At 46.3% G+C, this 17,851-nt stretch overlaps 1 protein-coding gene across 1 annotated transcript; it reads right to left on the bottom strand.

Moving 5' to 3' along the window:
- Positions 1-1,207: 1,207 nt before the first annotated feature.
- On the bottom strand, positions 1,208-15,156 carry COQ9 (coenzyme Q9). Its single transcript, XM_066637896.1, has 9 exons — positions 15,066-15,156; positions 12,502-12,673; positions 11,865-12,000; positions 10,756-10,898; positions 10,428-10,512; positions 9,889-9,993; positions 4,259-4,414; positions 2,971-3,024; positions 1,208-1,768 (listed from the first exon to the last, which is right to left on the bottom strand). Exons 1-9 carry the CDS (start codon positions 15,124-15,126, stop codon positions 1,733-1,735), a joined length of 948 nt encoding a protein of 315 aa, XP_066493993.1. The 5' UTR covers positions 15,127-15,156; the 3' UTR covers positions 1,208-1,732.
- Between the last annotated feature and the right edge of the window lie 2,695 nt (positions 15,157-17,851).

The raw sequence follows: 17,851 nt of genomic DNA, 5'->3' as shown, positions 1-17,851 counted from the left end.
ACAAACAATGATAATCATGTGGGGGCTAGCTATGGGCCTCTAGCAAATGTCCAATGGTGGTGTCCACAAGAGCCAGCCATGTTGGAAAAGATCCAGTGGCTCATAACCCTGATTGTAACTTAGATGAGTCATAGCTAACTTGGCCTTGGAAACCAACAAGAGAAGGAATCTCCTGCAACTTCCCTAGGCAGTCTATTCCACTGCTGACCTGTTCTTATTGGAAAGGAGAACTTACAAACATTTGCTTCTTCCCACATGTCCCTCTGTTGATTCCACCCACTTCTCCTGCCAGGGACTGTGGTGCTGTTCCTCAAACTACAAGGTCACAACTTGCACCCAGCAGCATAGCTACAGGAGGGGCTGCACGCTGCAACATGCCATGTAAGTGCCCGTCCCACTCGCCCTTGGAGCCATTCTGGGCAGTGACAGCAACCTGCATGAGATGCTGTGTGGTCTGGTGAGCACCTATGTGTTGCCCTTGCTGCCTGGAATGGCTCTGATGGTGTGTGTGGGGGGGGGGGGAGGGGGCTGCTTACATAGAACTTTTGCAGTACCTGCAGTACTTACAGTGTCACCCCTCCTATAGCTATGCCACTGGTTGCAACAGGAGCAGAGGGCCTAAATGAAGGCGAGAGCAGCTGGCACAAAGCAGGAGAGCCAGCCCTAGTGGCAGCAGCGGGAAGGCCTTCAGACATGGGAAGGAACCCTTTGGTGCTTGAGAGGTGACTGCCTGCTCCCCACTACCCTTCCAGAGGGTTGATCAAAGATGCTTGTAAAAATAGCATGTGGGAACAGGGAACAGTTCCAGGATAAGTTAATACAGAGCTTGACAGCACAATGTTAGGACAGGTAAACGAATGCTTGGACTGCAATCAGAACGAGGCTGGCCCCAAACTACACTACACAGATGGGATTCAAATATGACAAGGAGGGGGCTTAACTAAAAGGTTTGCCAAACATGTTTTTGTTTTTAATGGAACTGCTCAGTCAATAAACATTACTCACTACTTGAAGCTTGACTAACTTTTTCTAGATTTTTTAAAAAGCAAATTGAGTACAGTGTAGAGGGGGGTTGGGAGAAACTTATCCCCACTCTGGGGTTACATCCCACAACCACTGTTTGTTAATTGCTTGGCCTTAACTGCAGTTGAGGCCAAGTGGTTACAATTGCCCCAGGAACACTGTAAAGACAAGCAGTCATGCAGGAAACCTTTGAAGATTTTTTAATTAATTTACAAACATGTCAACAGCCAGGAATAGAGGGAATCAAACATTCACAAGAGAGCTGGAAGGACACTGTCATCACTGAGCAGCCATCAAGAGGGCTGATAGTCACTTGACCTGAAAGCAGTGGTCACTAAGGCTCACTGCCTTCTCCTCGTGTCTCCTGCCCAGGGGAACAATCCTATAATTTTGTGTCGTACTATCAGTGATGCAGAAGTCTTATCTTTCTCTTTGAGCCAAAGACCGCTGTATGCCCTGTGGGAGTGTGAAAGCAAAAACTAATGGGTGCAAAGACAGTGACCAACATTCATTCACAGTTTTCCACCAATGAACCCTGATGGTTACTCTTTGCTGGCCCACAAAACGTAGATTCTTAAAGCAGGCAGATCTCCTGTGTGTGTGTGCACTTTGTAAATGAAGCTGTGACTGTTAAGTTCTTGTGAAGGCATTTCTGCACACCACGTTCCATTTCATCGCTAGTCTTCAGAAAGATGCTTGTTCTTCTTTCTCATCGACGCTGGTTAAGGCCGGTGAGATTCTTTATCTGCCAGGTTCAAAAACAGGTGTTAGATTTTTTTTTTATGACAGCTGCTCTAGGTGGCTTGAAGGAGACAAGTAAATGAAACAAAATGCAGTACTAAAAGAATGGACACTATGGCAAACACTGTTTGTTACAATTCTCTAAAGCAGCGTTTCTTAAACTATGGGTCAAAAGCCAATTTCAGATGGATTGTGTAGCACCCAGCTCAGCCAGCACTGAAAGTACAAGGTACAGGGCCACTGAGCAGGGTGGGATCCTGTTGGGAGAGAGTGCTTTGCCCTGAATGGGTGGAAAGATGGGATGCTGGAAAGTGGGGAGGGCTGTGTAGTTAAGGAAGGATCCAAGTCAGCGAGCTGCTTGGGCTGCCAAGTTGGAATGTTTTACTTCTAAGTTATGTAAAATGACATCATAAACATGCTGTGTAGTGGGACCTTTGGCTGATGGCTTAAAGCTGAAGCCTAAATTGATATCACTTCCAGGTTAATGACATCACTGCCAGTGGGTACCAGGTACCAATAGACTGTCATTCTCAAAAGAGAGTCCTGGTGATCAAATGTTTGAAAACCACTGCATTACAGCAAATGTTTTCACTCTGTTCTTGGGGAGGATGGACATTTACTGGAAACCTCAGGCATTCGTGCCATGAAGCAAGCACCTTTCCCTGAAAAGATAGCTTTCAATGAATCAATCACATTTTTCCCTGCAATGAGCCCTGTGTGTTTTAGATAGGGCATGCTCAGCCCACAGGTCTGGCTGGTCTCTCAGGCCTAACAGTGTATGACCCCAAAGGTTCCTTGTCAGATGTTCAGAAGGACCACGGGCAGCAATGGATTATGGAAAGCATTTCCAGTTTTCCTATGCTCAGTGCTTAAGTTAGCAAAATCTGACACTGGAATTAAAGCACCTTCCTGTGTCTGCCACAGAGACGCTCTTGCACAATTAACTGGGCTGGGAAAGTAAGCAACACCACTCCACAAAATAATTAAATCTCTTGTACAATCCTATTTGCATCTGCTGCCTGAATGACTGTGTAAGTGAAAACCTCACTGTGGGACAATTCCACAAGTAGGCTACCTTGCAGATCCTTGCCATAACTCATCTATGTGCACAACAAATTTTGATGTACATTTGTGTGTATGTTTGTCCACAGGAATAATTACAGAAGTATTCCCCTGCAGAAAGCCAGACTGTCTGCAATTACTTACAGTAACAGCAGCACCCATAAGTCCCTGGACGAGAGCTTCTCCTGTTGCCTGCACCTAGGAAACACAAGCACATCAACCATAACTGCCCCTTTTACACTTCCACCAAACAGGAGAAATTCTACATGGACTTAGCACGGACAGCATACCGTACTGGTCTAGATGTATTGGTAAAAACCTGACATGCAATGCAGGGACTTCCTTGTTTAGGGACTTAGGGAGACTCTAAGAGCTGCACACATACACAGGCACAACCAAACACGTTGACATCAAGGCAGTAGCTCAACAGCTGAAGGAGGCCTTGCCTAGAAACCCACAGGAAGATTTTCTAAGCAAATTCACCCAATTTAATTCAGAGTCTCAATAAAGTGTTCAGCATGTAGTGCCCCTTTTATTTTATTTTAATTAACACCGTAATTAACAGGCAATCTCCACTGTCTCAATGCAATAGCATTGCAAAATTAGACCAACTAGAAGTATGTGGGTGGTAACAAGAATTTTTCGCCTCAGTAGTACAGCAGTTTGTATGTAGGACCAAACACCTGTTACCTTAGCCCTTTTCAGTCATAATGCTGCCACTCCTCGCTCCACATGCTGAAGGAACGGGGGGTGGGTGCAGTAGGCTCAGCCCCCACCAGTCTGGAGGCATTCACTGAACAACTAAAGAGGACCATGAGTATAGACAGACACTCATTCTGCATGGACAGGAATGACAGGCAGTGCCAGGCATGGACAGGCAGTCAGGAATCCCGTTACAGGACAGGACAGCTCCTTATGGGTGTACATGGATCTTAGTATGTCACAGTCATTGTGAGAAGCTTGGAAACACACTGATTCTCCCAAGTGCTTTCGACACCAGAAACATGGATTCTCAGAGCGCTGCTTGTAGAATTATCATCACACTAGACACCTGAGAGGCACATAATCAGATTTAGGAGCCGGGAACATCAGATGCTAGAAACAGTCAGCACATCCACCAGCAAAAACAGTGCCAAGGAGTGCATAGCAGTCACAGTGAGTTGACTTATGGGACTCTTTAAAAGTGACCTGGCAGATGGCATCCAATTCACTCTCCCCCTTCCCAAGCCAGTCGGCCTTAGTGACCAGAGTTGTAAAACTTGATGAACTTTTCTTTATATCAGGTTTATATCAGTGCATGCAGGACAGGCCATCTGCATTTTTTATTAAATAATAATGGTGGAAGTTCAAAAAAGATACACACAAGAATTTGGCCAAAGCTGCCACTCACATGAATCATGCCAGGGTTCAATCAATCAAAGGACTGCATCACCTGTTTAGCTGTGTGGCCCATGTTCATGGCATCAGCTATTCTGTTTTCTAGGAAGGACCAAGTCTCTTCAAAGTCAGGAGAGGAATCCTGAATCATCACCAGCTCCGTAGTGTTGTAAATGCCAGCCAACACTGCCCGGCGAGTATACCAGTTTATCTGCACAGCAAAGAATTGAGAGACAATGAGGTGGACACCTGTAAGAAGCTAAGTTTTTGCAAGCTACACATATACAGAATCCAACCTCCCCTTACCAGAAGAGCCAGATACTTTTAATTAGGACTTATCTGTTTAAGTAGCACAGAGAACACGCCTAAGTTTTGTGTCAAGGTGACCTCAATTCTGCACTGAGAAAAGATGGATTCTGCAACCTGCAAACACATGTGCCGATTTCGCAAACACTGAAAGCTAGTCTCGTTTTGCATAATCTGATTTGTTAGTCCTGGGGACAAGCAAAGACCCTGGAGGCTGTTGACACATCATTCCTTGACTAGGCCTGTCAGTCAATACTCCACATCACGGGGGGGGGGGGGGGGAGGCCACTTAGCTATTGATTTTAGAATGCAACAGGGGACACAATTTGTTCAAAGCAGGGGATGGGGTTTTACATTTCATCAGGCCCCTCTGAATCTAAACAACTGCCTCCTCTGAAAATAATTCAGGATATACCTTAGACCAGAACAGAAACTTTGCTCAATAAACATTACCCCCCAATGCCTAGGCCAGCCATTTTCCACCACTATGCCATGGCACACTGGTCTGCCACAAGTGGTCCACAGATGTGCCACAAGAATTAGGGAGGAGATCATTTATTAGACGGGCCAATAGGGAATGTGAAACCCCCACTGGCAGCACTGTGTACCTTGTCAATTGTAAAAAATCTGATGGTGTGTCTTGACAATTTTAGTGCTTTGTCAGGGTGCCACGGGATGAAAAGGCTGAGAATCACTGGTCTAGACTGATCAAATGTATAAACAGGGATTATCGGAAAAATGAGGCACCAACCAAACCTTTGGTGAATGCTGTTTCTGGGATAAGCACAGCAGAACATGATACAAACATGTGCATAAAGATTTCCAATTAACCTGAAATGGCTGCTCCCCACAGGATTTAGCATATCAGTTGAAAATGCGGAAGGAAACTGAGACATGCCCTTGGCCACAGCCCAGTAGCTTGTGCCAAATGCTGCACTCTCATCACTGTATTAATCATTGCCAGTGATACCACAAAGGACCCTCCAAGAAGGCAAGTACCTCAGCATCCAATTCTGGAATCAGGTTCTTTGCAATCATCTCCCTTGTGCTTTTAATACACAGAGTTAAGGACCTCCAGAGCAGCAAACAAACTTCTTATTGGACTAACATTTATTGGAGACAAGGCCACCTTATGAGTTACAAAGTTCTGTGTAACCAGGGTCAGCTCATCCATGAGGCCAACTGAGAGGGATCACATCAGGCAGCAGCTCGGTGGGGGGGGGGCATTCACCTTCACCCACTTGCAATTTTGTGCGGTATGCAGGACCTGGTTAGAGATGTAAACGTTACTGAGCCATTGGGGAACAGTGATCATGCTGCGATCCGTTTTGACGTGCACATTGGGGGAATAATACCAGGCAAATCTCTAACAAAAACCCTTGACTTCCGACGGGCGGACTTCCCTCAAATGAGGAGGCTGGTTAGAAGGAGGTTGAAAGGGAGGGTAAAAAGAGTCCAGTCTCTCCAGAGTGCATGGAGGCTGCTTAAAACAACAGTAATAGAGGCCCAGCAGAGGTGTATACCGCAAAGAAAGAAGGGTTCCACTAAATCCAGGAGGGTGCCCGCATGGCTAACCAGCCAAGTTAGAGAGGCTGCGAAGGGCAAGGAAGCTTCCTTCCGTAAATGGAAGTCTTGCCCTAATGAAGAGAATAAAAAGGAACATAAACTGTGGCAAAAGAAATGTAAGAAGGTGATAGGGGAGGCCAAGCGAGACTATGAGGAACGCATGGCCAGCAACATTAAGGGGAATAATAAAAGCTTCTTCAAATATGTTAGAAGCAGGAAACCCGCCAGAGAAGCGGTTGGCCCTCTGGATGGTGAGGGAGGGAAAGGGGAGATAAAAGGAGACTTAGAGATGGCAGAGAAATTAAATGAGTTCTTTGCATCTGTCTTCACGGCAGAAGACCTCGGGCAGATACCGCTGCCCGAACGGCCCCTCCTAACCGAGGAGTTAAGTCAGATAGAGGTTAAAAGAGAAGATGTTTCAGACCTCATTAATAAATTAAAGATCAATAAGTCACCGGACCCTGATGGCATACACCCAAGGGTTATTAAGGAATTGAAGAATTAAGTTGCAGATCTCTTGACTAAGGTATGCAACTTGTCCCTCAAAACGGCCACGGTGCCAGAAGATTGGAGGATAGCAAATGTCACGCCTATTTTTAAAAAGGGAAAGAGGGGGGACCCAGGAAACTATAGGCCGGTCAGCCTAACATCCATACCGGGTAAGATGGTGGAATGCCTCATCAAAGATAGGATCTCAAAACACATAGACGAACAGGCCTTGCTGAGGGAGAGTCAGCATGGCTTCTGTAAGGGTAAGTCTTGCCTCACAAACCTTATAGAATTCTTTGAAAAGGTCAACAGGCATGTGGATGCGGGAGAACCCGTGGACATTATATATCTGGACTTTCAGAAGGCGTTTGACACGGTCCCTCACCAAAGGCTACTGAAAAAACTCCACAGTCAGGGAATTAGAGGACAGGTCCTCTCCTGGATTGAGAACTGGTTGGAGGCCAGGAAGCAGAGAGTGGGTGTCAATGGGCAATTTTCACAATGGAGAGAGGTGAAAAGCGGTGTGCCCCAAGGATCAGTCCTGGGACCGGTGCTTTTCAACCTCTTCATAAATGACCTGGAGACAGGGTTGAGCAGTGAAGTGGCTAAGTTTGCAGACGACACCAAACTTTTCCGAGTGGTAAAGACCAGAAGTGATTGTGAGGAGCTCCAGAAGGATCTCTCCAGACTGGCAGAATGGGCAGCAAAATGGCAGATGCGCTTCAATGTCAGTAAGTGTAAAGTCATGCACATTGGGGCAAAAAATCAAAACTTTAGATATAGGCTGATGGGTTCTGAGCTGTCTGTGACAGATCAGGAGAGAGATCTTGGGGTGGTGGTGGACAGGTCGATGAAAGTGTCGACCCAATGTGCGGTGGCAGTGAAGAAGGCCAATTCTATGCTTGGGATCATTAGGAAAGGTATTGAGAACAAAACGGTTAGTATTATAATGCCGTTGTACAAATCGATGGTAAGGCCACACCTGGAGTATTGTGTCCAGTTCTGGTCGCCGCATCTCAAAAAAGACATAGTGGAAATGGAAAAGGTGCAAAAGAGAGCGACTAAGATGATTACGGGGCTGGGGCACCTTCCTTATGAGGAAAGGCTACGGCGTTTGGGCCTCTTCAGCCTAGAAAAGAGACGCTTGAGGGGGGACATGATTGAGACATACAAAATTATGCAGGGGATGGACAGAGTGGATAGGGAGATGCTCTTTACACTCTCACATAATACCAGAACCAGGGGACATCCACTAAAATTGAGTGTTGGGCGGGTTAGGACAGACAAAAGAAAATATTTCTTTACTCAGCGCGTGGTCGGTCTGTGGAACTCCTTGCCACAGGATGTGGTGCTGGCGTCTAGCCTAGACGCCTTTAAAAGGGGATTGGATGAGTTTCTGGAGGAAAAATCCATTATGGGGTACAAGCCATGATGTGTATGCGCAACCTCCTGATTTTAGGAATGGGTTAAGTCAGAATGCCAGATGTAGGGGAGAGCACCAGGATGAGGTCTCTTGTTATCTGGTGTGCTCCCTGGGGCATTTGGTGGGCCGCTGTGAGATACAGGAAGCTGGACTAGATGGGCCTATGGCCTGATCCAGTGGGGCTGTTCTTATGTTAACCATTGCTTGTCCTCCTCCTTGGATTTTGGGAAAGGAAGAAGTAGTGTGGAAGGGAGTTGTGGACTAAAATGCTGGAAAAGCTCTAGCCACGCCCCCATCTCTTCTCCTTTGTCCTTCCTCTTCCACTAGATTCCTCCTCCTTTTGGAGTAGAAGAAGTGGGAGGAGCAGAGGCTGGCACATCATCAGGCAGGAGGCATGTTGTCCTCAGGCATCAAGAGGTCCTGGACTGACTCTGTCCCTCAGGCATAACATTGCTGAGAACCAATTACTTTCTTCTTCAGCCTGCCAAAACTTCAAATGCTATAATTTAAAAGCTTTCCTAATGGTATTTTGCATTTCTCAAACCAAACTGCGATGGGATTCCAACTCTTTAAATATACAGCCACCCACAAGAGTTGTACAAAAGTGATTCCTACAGTTTTTCCCACAGGTTGCAAGAGAGCACACACACACAAATGAGACACAACTTTGAAGGCTGAGTTGTTTTAGAAGCTCACCCACAATTTGCATATTCCAAGACCTTCTTCAGCTTCCTGGTGTGCTCACCACCTTTTATTTGGCTTTCTGGTTTATTCCTTTAATTTGCCTGCACACCACTTATTTGTCAACTGCAGTGGCTGCTATTTTGTTCTCACACAAGTTTATTAAAACCGTTAATTAAAGAGACCCATTCAGCTCTTTCTAGCTCTTGCTTATGTTTATAATAGGTCAAGTCATTCATTAATTGCTTTAATTAAAATATAATTTACTTGGCTTTTATTTCCTGCCAAAAGACTGTGGCTCTTATTGTAAGCCCTGGGTATTTTTAGGTAACCACTGAAGCGCTTTCAAAGAGAATCTTTCACTTTCTGTCATCCCGGCTGGAAGTGGGAGCTTGAGCAGAGTCATGTTTTAAGTCCAGTTCAACTCAGCATGTTACTTAAAACAAATGCTCCCCATTTTGTTCATGTCTATAAAAAGAAATAAAACTCAAAACCAGTCAGCTCTGCTACTGACTTATTTAGCATGAGTTTTAAATATATTCAGATCTAAAAGTGTTGCCTGCTTTGTTGGGGCTTAGTTTGGTTTACTATTTTGGTTATATATTATATTTATATATATTAAATATATATATTATATTATATTATGGTTTACTATTATAACAGTTTTTATAAATTTTGATCGTACATCCTTGTAAGGGAAGTTGGGAGGCCAGCCAAGCATAGTAGCACCAAGTGGGTAGAGTCTAATATGCCGTCATCTGCTTTCCTCGCCCCTCCCTTTACTGCACAAACTTTTGTCATGAAAACGGAAGTGGGTTTTCCCCCTTTTTTCCAGCAGTTTAGAGCTTCTAAGAGGGCTGCAGAGGGGCTCACAGCTCCCTAGATCCTCCAAAGAGCCACAGCAATCCCCAGGTAAGTTTTTAAAACCCTTTCCTCCCTGGCAGCAGCACAATCCTCCTAATCATGCTGCCGATTTCCGCAACACTTTCCAGTTCCCCTGGTGGGTTGTGACCCATCAGTTAGGGAACCACTTGTCTATCTCATTCCAAGCTCTTTAAAAATCTGAATCTTGAAAGCCTTTCGGGCAAAGCAAGTGGCTGTGTGCAGCCTGGAATACAACCTCTTTTTCCTGCAAATCAGTACATTTCAAGCTTTCTTGCTACTATCCAAAGTCTTGGAGGAAAAAAAAAGGGCAACATCTATGCGATGCTCAGACTTACATCAGTAGACTGGTCTCCAGCATAGTGCCACATGTCATCCACCATGGTTGTCATGAGGTTCAGGCTGGCTGGAATATTGTGTGGTAGCAACAACACACTAATCGCCTACAGAGAAGGAAAGGCCAGAGAAATTGAGAAGCCAACAAGAATCACTCTTCACCTACAATCTCACAGATTCCCCTGTTCTCTTCTAGCTGCAGAGGCCATCTTCCTTAGCACGAATGTCTTTCTCTGCTGGATTCTTGGTGGTGTCTACCACCACCAGCAGAGCTTTAACTCTGTTAACTGCCTGTTTCTGCTTTACAGAGCAAAGAATCCTAGTAATGTTTTTTGTTGCCATGAGGAAGGGCCATAGCTTTGTAGGTAAGTAGGTAGGTAGGTAGGTAGGTAGGAAGGAAGGAACACCACTAATACATTTGGTCTTTTGCTATTGCAGGAAAGGGATTTGAGACAAGATACACCAATATGAATGACTCTATACTAGGAACACACAGATGGGGTTCTAAGGAGAAAACCACATTAAAAAACCTGGTTTGTACCTGGGGCCATTTTTCAATATATGGAATCAGCATTCTCAGCCGGGCTTCCAGAGCATCCTTTAAAAATTGATCAGTCTTCTTCTTCCTTCAAAAAGAAAAGGTTATTTAATAGGATTTGGCTCTGATCTTTTCCCTTCAATCACAGTCAGTTGCTGAGATGCTTGAGAAAGGCTACTGGGCAGACATCTTCCTTAGGACTAAATTCTGAGGTCTGTTTTTCAGTAACTAGGTATATTTTTGTACATGTAGCCTTTTTGACTGAAGATGGTATAGCTAAATTGCCAACGGGACAAGATCTCCCACACCAGCTGCAGTGCCTGGTACTCACTCTCCTTGGCCCAGCTGTACCAGCTTGTGTTGCTCTTCAAGAAGTTCAGAGAGTTTGGTGTTGCATTGGGACACAAAGTGCAGGACCAGATCGCTGCCATCATTCTGAAACAGCCCTGCTGCAGCAACAGAGAGACCCAGTGACTAAAGGGAGGAAGGGAAGATAGGTTGAGTGTGTCAGTTGTCATCCAAGAGCCAGCAACTGGGGGACACTGCTCTACAAGCTATCAAATGCAGGGACTCAAAGTGAACAATTCTGCCTTTGAGCACTTGTGCTTGGGAAGCTGTGTGACACAGAGGCTAAAATGTGAACTGCATTTGAAGTCCCTGGTACAAGTCTCGCTTCTGCTCTGAACTCACCAGGACAGCTTTAAGCAGCCGATCTTCTCCCAGCTCTCCATCTGTAGCCTGGAGAGAATACTACTAACCTATCTTACAGGGCCGGTAAAAGGATCTCTGAGAGGATGTACATGAAGCACTTTGAACAGCCTATAATGCATTGCAAATGCTTGTTATTATTCCACAAATGTACACTTAACAGCTTCTTTCCAGACACTTGTATCATTATTGTCCTACCTTCTCTTTCTCTGTCACGCTGCTGTGTAAACCTCAGAAGTTCTGCTCTGTGCTGCAAAACTGAAAAGAGTCTGATTTATCCAGTTCTCTCCACTAACTGTCCACATCCTAAATGCTCCTAGGTGAACATCTGAACTATAGCCTCCCACAAACAGAAACCAGAAGCAAACTCTACTACAGAAAAGGAGCCCCCAGGGCAAGATTGAGTCAAACCTTGCAAGCACAAGACCTAAGCAAAAGACCTTTGTGGCCAAGCAGCTTAAAAACAGTTTAATTGTAATGGTTCCCTACTAAGGTATCCTGGGAGTTGTAGTACTGTAAAAGGCTTACAGTTCTTCACTAGAAAAAGTTTGTTTTCTTAGTAGTCATCTTGGGACTTTTGGGGAAAGATGGAAAAACAAAACAAGTTCTCAGCACCCTCATAAAGCTATCATAGAAATCCCTCACAAACATCAAGTCAGTGAAAGACTGGCATAAGCTTGCAGTGTCGCTGCTTCCCTGCATCTATTGGAGCAGCAGGCCCCTCATGAGCACCTTTGCTCCCTCTGCAATTGCATCTGCTGTCCAGCCATGAGCAGGTACAAACTCCAGAGATGCTGTCAAAATCCGATGCTGCAGTTGCTCCTCACTCTCGTAGCCCTCCGATTCTTCACCACCCTGATCAGTGTAACTAGGGGGGAAAAAAGAATCGGGAGTCACACACTGAATAATCTAAAATGTCAAGGAGCTTGGAGCTTTAGAGTCCAATCAGTATCAGTAACTAGTGCTAACACAGAATTGCCCTTGATTTCCTCTGAGGGTGCTCAGGGTATGACTTTAAGATAAAAGTTTGTCTAGGAATCTTTGCAAGGACTCAGATGCCAACCCTGATAAATCCAGGGATATATTCATCAAAAGAGCATTTGATTGCCAGCACGGCTGTTGTGTGGCAGTGGAAGAATGGCATTATATGCTACTTGTGTCACCCTAGGATTATGAGCAGGAGATGGAAATAACAGAATTTCACAGGTGTGAGTTTCAAAAAGGTTCACTGAAATATATATTCCCCCCCCCCCCACGATGAAGCAACATCTCACCCTGTTTGCAATACAAAGACTACACCAAGAAGAGCAGTTAAGTGAGGGGAAAACAAGATCTCACAGTATTATTAAAGGGGGTCCCTGTGGGTTACCTGGGACGTGAGTGAAGATGCTCTTGATCATGCTGCTCACCCACAGGCTGAGATGCCAAATGTTCCTGGGTGGGAGACTGCAGGGGCTGCTGCTTCTGCTCGTCTGAAGCTCTGCGCAGCACAGCTGCAGCATGGATAGCACACTGGGCTGGGTACAGCGAGCGCCTGATGGCTGAAACAGAAGTCTGTTACAAGACATGTTATTTCCCTGGTGAACCATTTCAGCTTCACTTACAAGTCCTGCAACCTGAAGAGCCAGGGTGCAGCAGAGGTTAGAGAAGGGGAGTCAAACTTGTTTCATACAGCGGGTCAAATAGCATTCATGATGCCTGGCTGAGGGTTAGAAGTGATGTCATTAGGCAGAAAGTGATGTCATTAAACTGGTCATAACCAGAAATAAGCACTTTTCACTCACTTAGCTGCAAATGACAGAAGAGAAAATATGCAGATCTTGATCATATTTCAAGATATGGGAGAGCCCAGATATCATGTGGGCTGCCCTTTCAGCAAGGATACCTCAGTAATGCTCAGCAGCTGAGAGCCCAAGAGCCAGATAAAAAACTTCCACGGGACGCATCTGCCTCCCGAGCCTTATGTTTGACACCCCTGGGTTAGAGCAAGGTTTTCAGCTTTTTATTTTGCCGTTGGGCAAAAAGGCGGGGTACAAATTAATAAATAATAATAATATCTTGCAAATACTGTACTGCTTTTCTGAGGACTACCTTTTACAGCTTCCACTCCTGCCACCAGCCTCCTTATTAGTGCAACTGTTGTTGGGTCAAGCCACCTTCCCCTGGGGAAGACAACCAATGCAAAGTAAAAATTGAACAGCTCTGCCGCTGTCTGTTGCCACTTCCATATCTTCCCCATGCATCAGGCCAACCACTTCCCTGACCTTCTTCTTGTTTTGGACTTAGCAAAACACACAGGACCCAATCCTGTCCAACTTTCCAGTGCCAGTGCAGCCGCAATGCAGCCCTGAGGCAAGGGAACAAACATTCCCTTATCCTGAGGAGACCTCCGTGACTGCCCTCCCACTGCAGGATGCACACCCCATTGGCATGGCCGCATCAGTGCTGGAAAGGGGGATAGGATTGGGCACGCGCATGACATTTTGGCATTCCTCACCAGCCTCAGTTCTTCTATGATTCAACTTTCTGCTAACACGCCCTTCCATAGCTTGAGATCTGAGTAGATATGCAAAGGATTGTGGTGTGCGCCACTCCATTTTTTTTTGCTGGAAAACAGCACAACCTGAAACCCTGGCATACAGTTTCCAGTCAGCACTGTGGATTCTCAATTTGGTGGACCAGTGGCTTGACTCAGTTTCCCCAAAACCAAAAGACCACTATGCTAAATCCACCCAAAACTCTGTCATGCACTCAAGATATCCCCAAAACCTCATTTGTCTAGCCCCCCAATCCCTGCATCCAAAGGCCTGGGGTCTGTCATGGCAAGGGCTGCCAGCTCTGGCTGAACCTATTCCTGGAGATTTGTTGATGCCCCCCCCCCCCGATAATATCATCAAGCCAAGGACAACTTGTTGAATCTCCAAGAGAGCGCTCAATGAGTCTCATGGAGACTGATGCCAATTCCTGGAGTCTCTCAATAGATCCTGGAAATCATCTCAGGTGAAAAAGGAGTGAAGCACTCTGCATGCACTCAGAGGCACTCTCATAATCAAGTAAAAGACAACCTGCAGAGATCTCCAGGAGAGCATTCAGTGAGGTTCATGATGGCTGACACTAACTCCTGGAGCCTCTCAACACATCCTGAAAATCATCTCAGGTGAAAAAGGAAGCACTCTGCACACACTCAGAGGTACTCTCATCATCAAGTCAAGGACAACCTGTTGGGATCTCCAGGAGGGAAAGCTCATGATGGCTGACACCAATTCTGAGAGCTTCTCAACACAACCAGGAGATCATCTCAGGAGTGTTGGGAGAAACATTCTGTACACACTCAGAAGCACTTTTGTCAACCTCTTGAGAATTCAGTGCTGTTCATGATGGCTGATTCCTAGAGGCTCCTAGACGCTTTTGACACATCCTGGCAATCAACTCAAATAACAAAAAAAGGGGAAAAGAGGAAAAAGCACTCTGCACACACTCAGAGACACTATAGCCATGAAATTGAGGGCACCCTGCTAAATCTTCATGAGAGCTTTCACTAACGGTCATGGTGGCTAATGTCAATTCCTGGAGCCTCTCAATGGATCCTGGCAACCAACTCAGGTGAAAAAGGAGAAGCTGGGAGGAGCACTCTGCACACACTCAGAGGCACTCTTGCCCCTCCCACTGCTTGGGGGCCGGGCCACGAGGAGCTCCTGGAAAGCCTATTTTCCAAAGGAGCGCAGCCTGTGGGGAGGCGCCCAGCCCAGTTCATTTGCATATGCAAATGAGCATGCAAATGAGGCGCCCTTGCCCTTCGCTTCACCTCTCTCACCTCAGCGGGCCCGGAGCAGCCGCCCGGCTGCCCCACGTCCCGGCTCGGGGGTGTAGGGCGCCGAGCGGTCCCACTCCCTGCCCCCGACCCGGCTTTCCCTTCCCCGCTCCGGTCCTCACCCGCCTGGCAGCAAAGCAGCCCCCAGCCAGCTCTCCTCAAGAGCCCCACCGTTGCCGCCATCTTTGAAGTGGGCACACCCGTGTCAAGCACCACCCCCAAATAGGCGAGTTTGCCGCCAGCTTTGAAGCGGGCAACGGGACCATGGGACCGCCCCCGCGATGACGTAAGCGTGCGTCATTAGAGACTATCAAAAAAGACTAGAGTCACAAATACTCACCGTGGAAAAGAAAACTATTACCGTTGCAACCGTGGTAAGAGGCAATGCACGCTTACTTGGGAGTAAGCCTCATTGGACACAGTAGGACATCGGAGCAGACATGTATAGGCTTGCACTGTATATTATGTCTGCAGCAGGAAAACAGTGTCAACCCGTGCAGTCTTTTCCGAGTGGTAAAGACCAGAAGTGATTGTGAGGAGCTCCAGAAGGATCTCTCCAGACTGGCAGAATGGGCAGCAAAATGGCAGATGCGCTTCAATGTCAGTAAGTGTAAAGTCAAGCACATTGGGGCAAAAAATCAAAACTTTAGATATAGGCTGATGGGTTCTGAACTGTCTGTGACAGATCAGGAGAGAGATCTTGGGGTGGTGGTGGACAGGTCGATGAAAGTGTCGACCCAATGTGCGGTGGCAGTGAAGAAGGCCAATTCTATGCTTGGGATCATTAGGAAGGGTATTGAGAACAAAACGGCTAATATTATAATGCCGTTGTACAAATCTATGGTAAGGCCACACCTGGAGTATTGTGTCCAGTTCTGGTTGCCGCATCTCAAAAAAGACATAGTGGAAATGGAAAAGGTGCAAAAGAGAGCGACTAAGATGATTACTGGGCTGGGGCACCTTCCTTATGAGGAAAGGCTATGGCATTTGGGCCTCTTCAGCCTAGAAAAGAGACGCCTGAGGGGGGACATGATTGAGACATACAAAATTATGCAGGGGATGGACAGAGTGGATAGGGAGATGCTCTTTACACTCTCACATAATACCAGAACCAGGGGACATCCACTAAAATTGAGTGTTGGGAGGGTTAGGACAGACAAAAGAAAATATTTCTTTACTCAGCGCGTGGTCGGTCTGTGGAACTCCTTGCCACAGGATGTGGTGCTGGCGTCTAGCCTAGACGCCTTTAAAAGGGGATTGGACGAGTTTCTGGAGGAAAAATCCATTATGGGGTACAAGCCATGATGTGTATGCGCAACCTCCTGATTTTAGGAATGGGTTAAGTCAGAATGCCAGATGTAGGGGAGGGCACCAGGATGAGGTCTCTTGTTATCTGGTGTGCTCCCTGGGGCATTTGGTGGGCCGCTGTGAGATACAGGAAGCTGGACTAGATGGGCCTATGGCCTGATCCAGTGGGGCTGTTCTTATGTTCTTATGTTCTAGTAGCCTACCTCAAGGACCAAGGCTGCAATCCTATGCACGCTTTCCTGCGAGTATAATGGGACTTACTTCTGAGTAGGCATGCATAGGAATGTGCTGTAAGGCTACCTTTCTAGATATGCTTATTGATTACACTCAGTAGTTCTGATCATTATCATCATCATTATCATCATCCTCTTCACTGTCTTTCTATCCCACCTTTCTGCCCACCCCATCGGAGAGGACTTACTCCTGCTAATTGGGACTATACCCCTGCTAATTGGGTAAGAGGCACTTTTTCAAGTGGGTGCTTCTTTTTTTTTTTTTTAGCAGGGGGAGAGTAACTGGCCCACCTCACCCCAGCACTGTCTGTTCTAGTGGCTGTCTGCTGGTGTTCTTTTTGCATATTTTTAGATTGTGAGCCCTTTTGGGACAGGGAGCCATTTAGTTATTTGATTTTTCTCTGTAAACCGCTTTGTGAACTTTTAGTTGAAAAGCGGTATATAAATACTGTTAATAATAATAATAATAATAATAATAATAATAATAATAATAATAATACTTCTGAGTAAACCTAACCAGGATTGGGCTGTTTGGTGAAAAAATGGGTTAATTGATTTCAGCAAAAGTCGCCCTGCTTCTATTACTGCTTTCCAAGCCAAACCCAGCACTCAGGTGCTTGCATAGCCCTTGCCCCAGCAGGTAGGACAGTAATCCCTTTAAATATGTGGTGTGCTATGCATGTCCTATGCATGTCTACTCAGAAGTAAGTTCCATTGTATTCAGTGGGCCTTAATCCCAGGAAAGCGTGCATAGGATTGCAGCCTTGGAGCCCAATCCTATGCGTGTCTACTTAGAACTCGTCTCCATTAGAGTCAGTGGGTCTTACTCCCAGGAAAGTGTGGATAGGATTGCAGCCTTGCAGTCCTACTATGCATGTCTACGCAGAAGTCAGTCCCATTATAGTCAATGGGTCTTACTCCCAGGAAAGCGTGCCTGGGATTGCAGCCTTAGTCCTTAATGCAGGCTGATTGTTCAGGCTTTGCTCAGTGAGAACCACGTGGCAGCCCGGATCTCTGTGGCCTTTATTCCTGCCTAAGGGCAGCTCTCTCCATCGAGGGAGCCTCACAGTTGACGCTGCTGCAACACTCTAGTCTTTCTTCCTCTGCAATGAAGACTCTTGTGGCTCCTTACAGAGGAAGATACATTCTCAGTGCAGCCCACAAAGGCTCTGCAGCAGCAACCTCAAAATGCCACACGAGGTGCTCCTCTAGCCTATTTCTATGTCTATGGGAGTGGGCGGTGACCATTTTGACCGGAAGTGTGCGTTCTGTGCCGCTCTAGGCATTTTCTTCTCGCTCCCTCGATCGCCTTAGGAAGCGCTCTGAGACCGCCATGTCTGAAGAGGGCAGGGAGAGGGAAATCGTGC

The sequence above is a fragment of the Tiliqua scincoides genome, chromosome 9, assembly GCF_035046505.1.
Source record: "Tiliqua scincoides isolate rTilSci1 chromosome 9, rTilSci1.hap2, whole genome shotgun sequence".
NCBI lineage: Eukaryota > Metazoa > Chordata > Lepidosauria > Squamata > Scincidae > Tiliqua > Tiliqua scincoides.
This window is presented reverse-complemented; position numbering and strand designations above follow the sequence as displayed.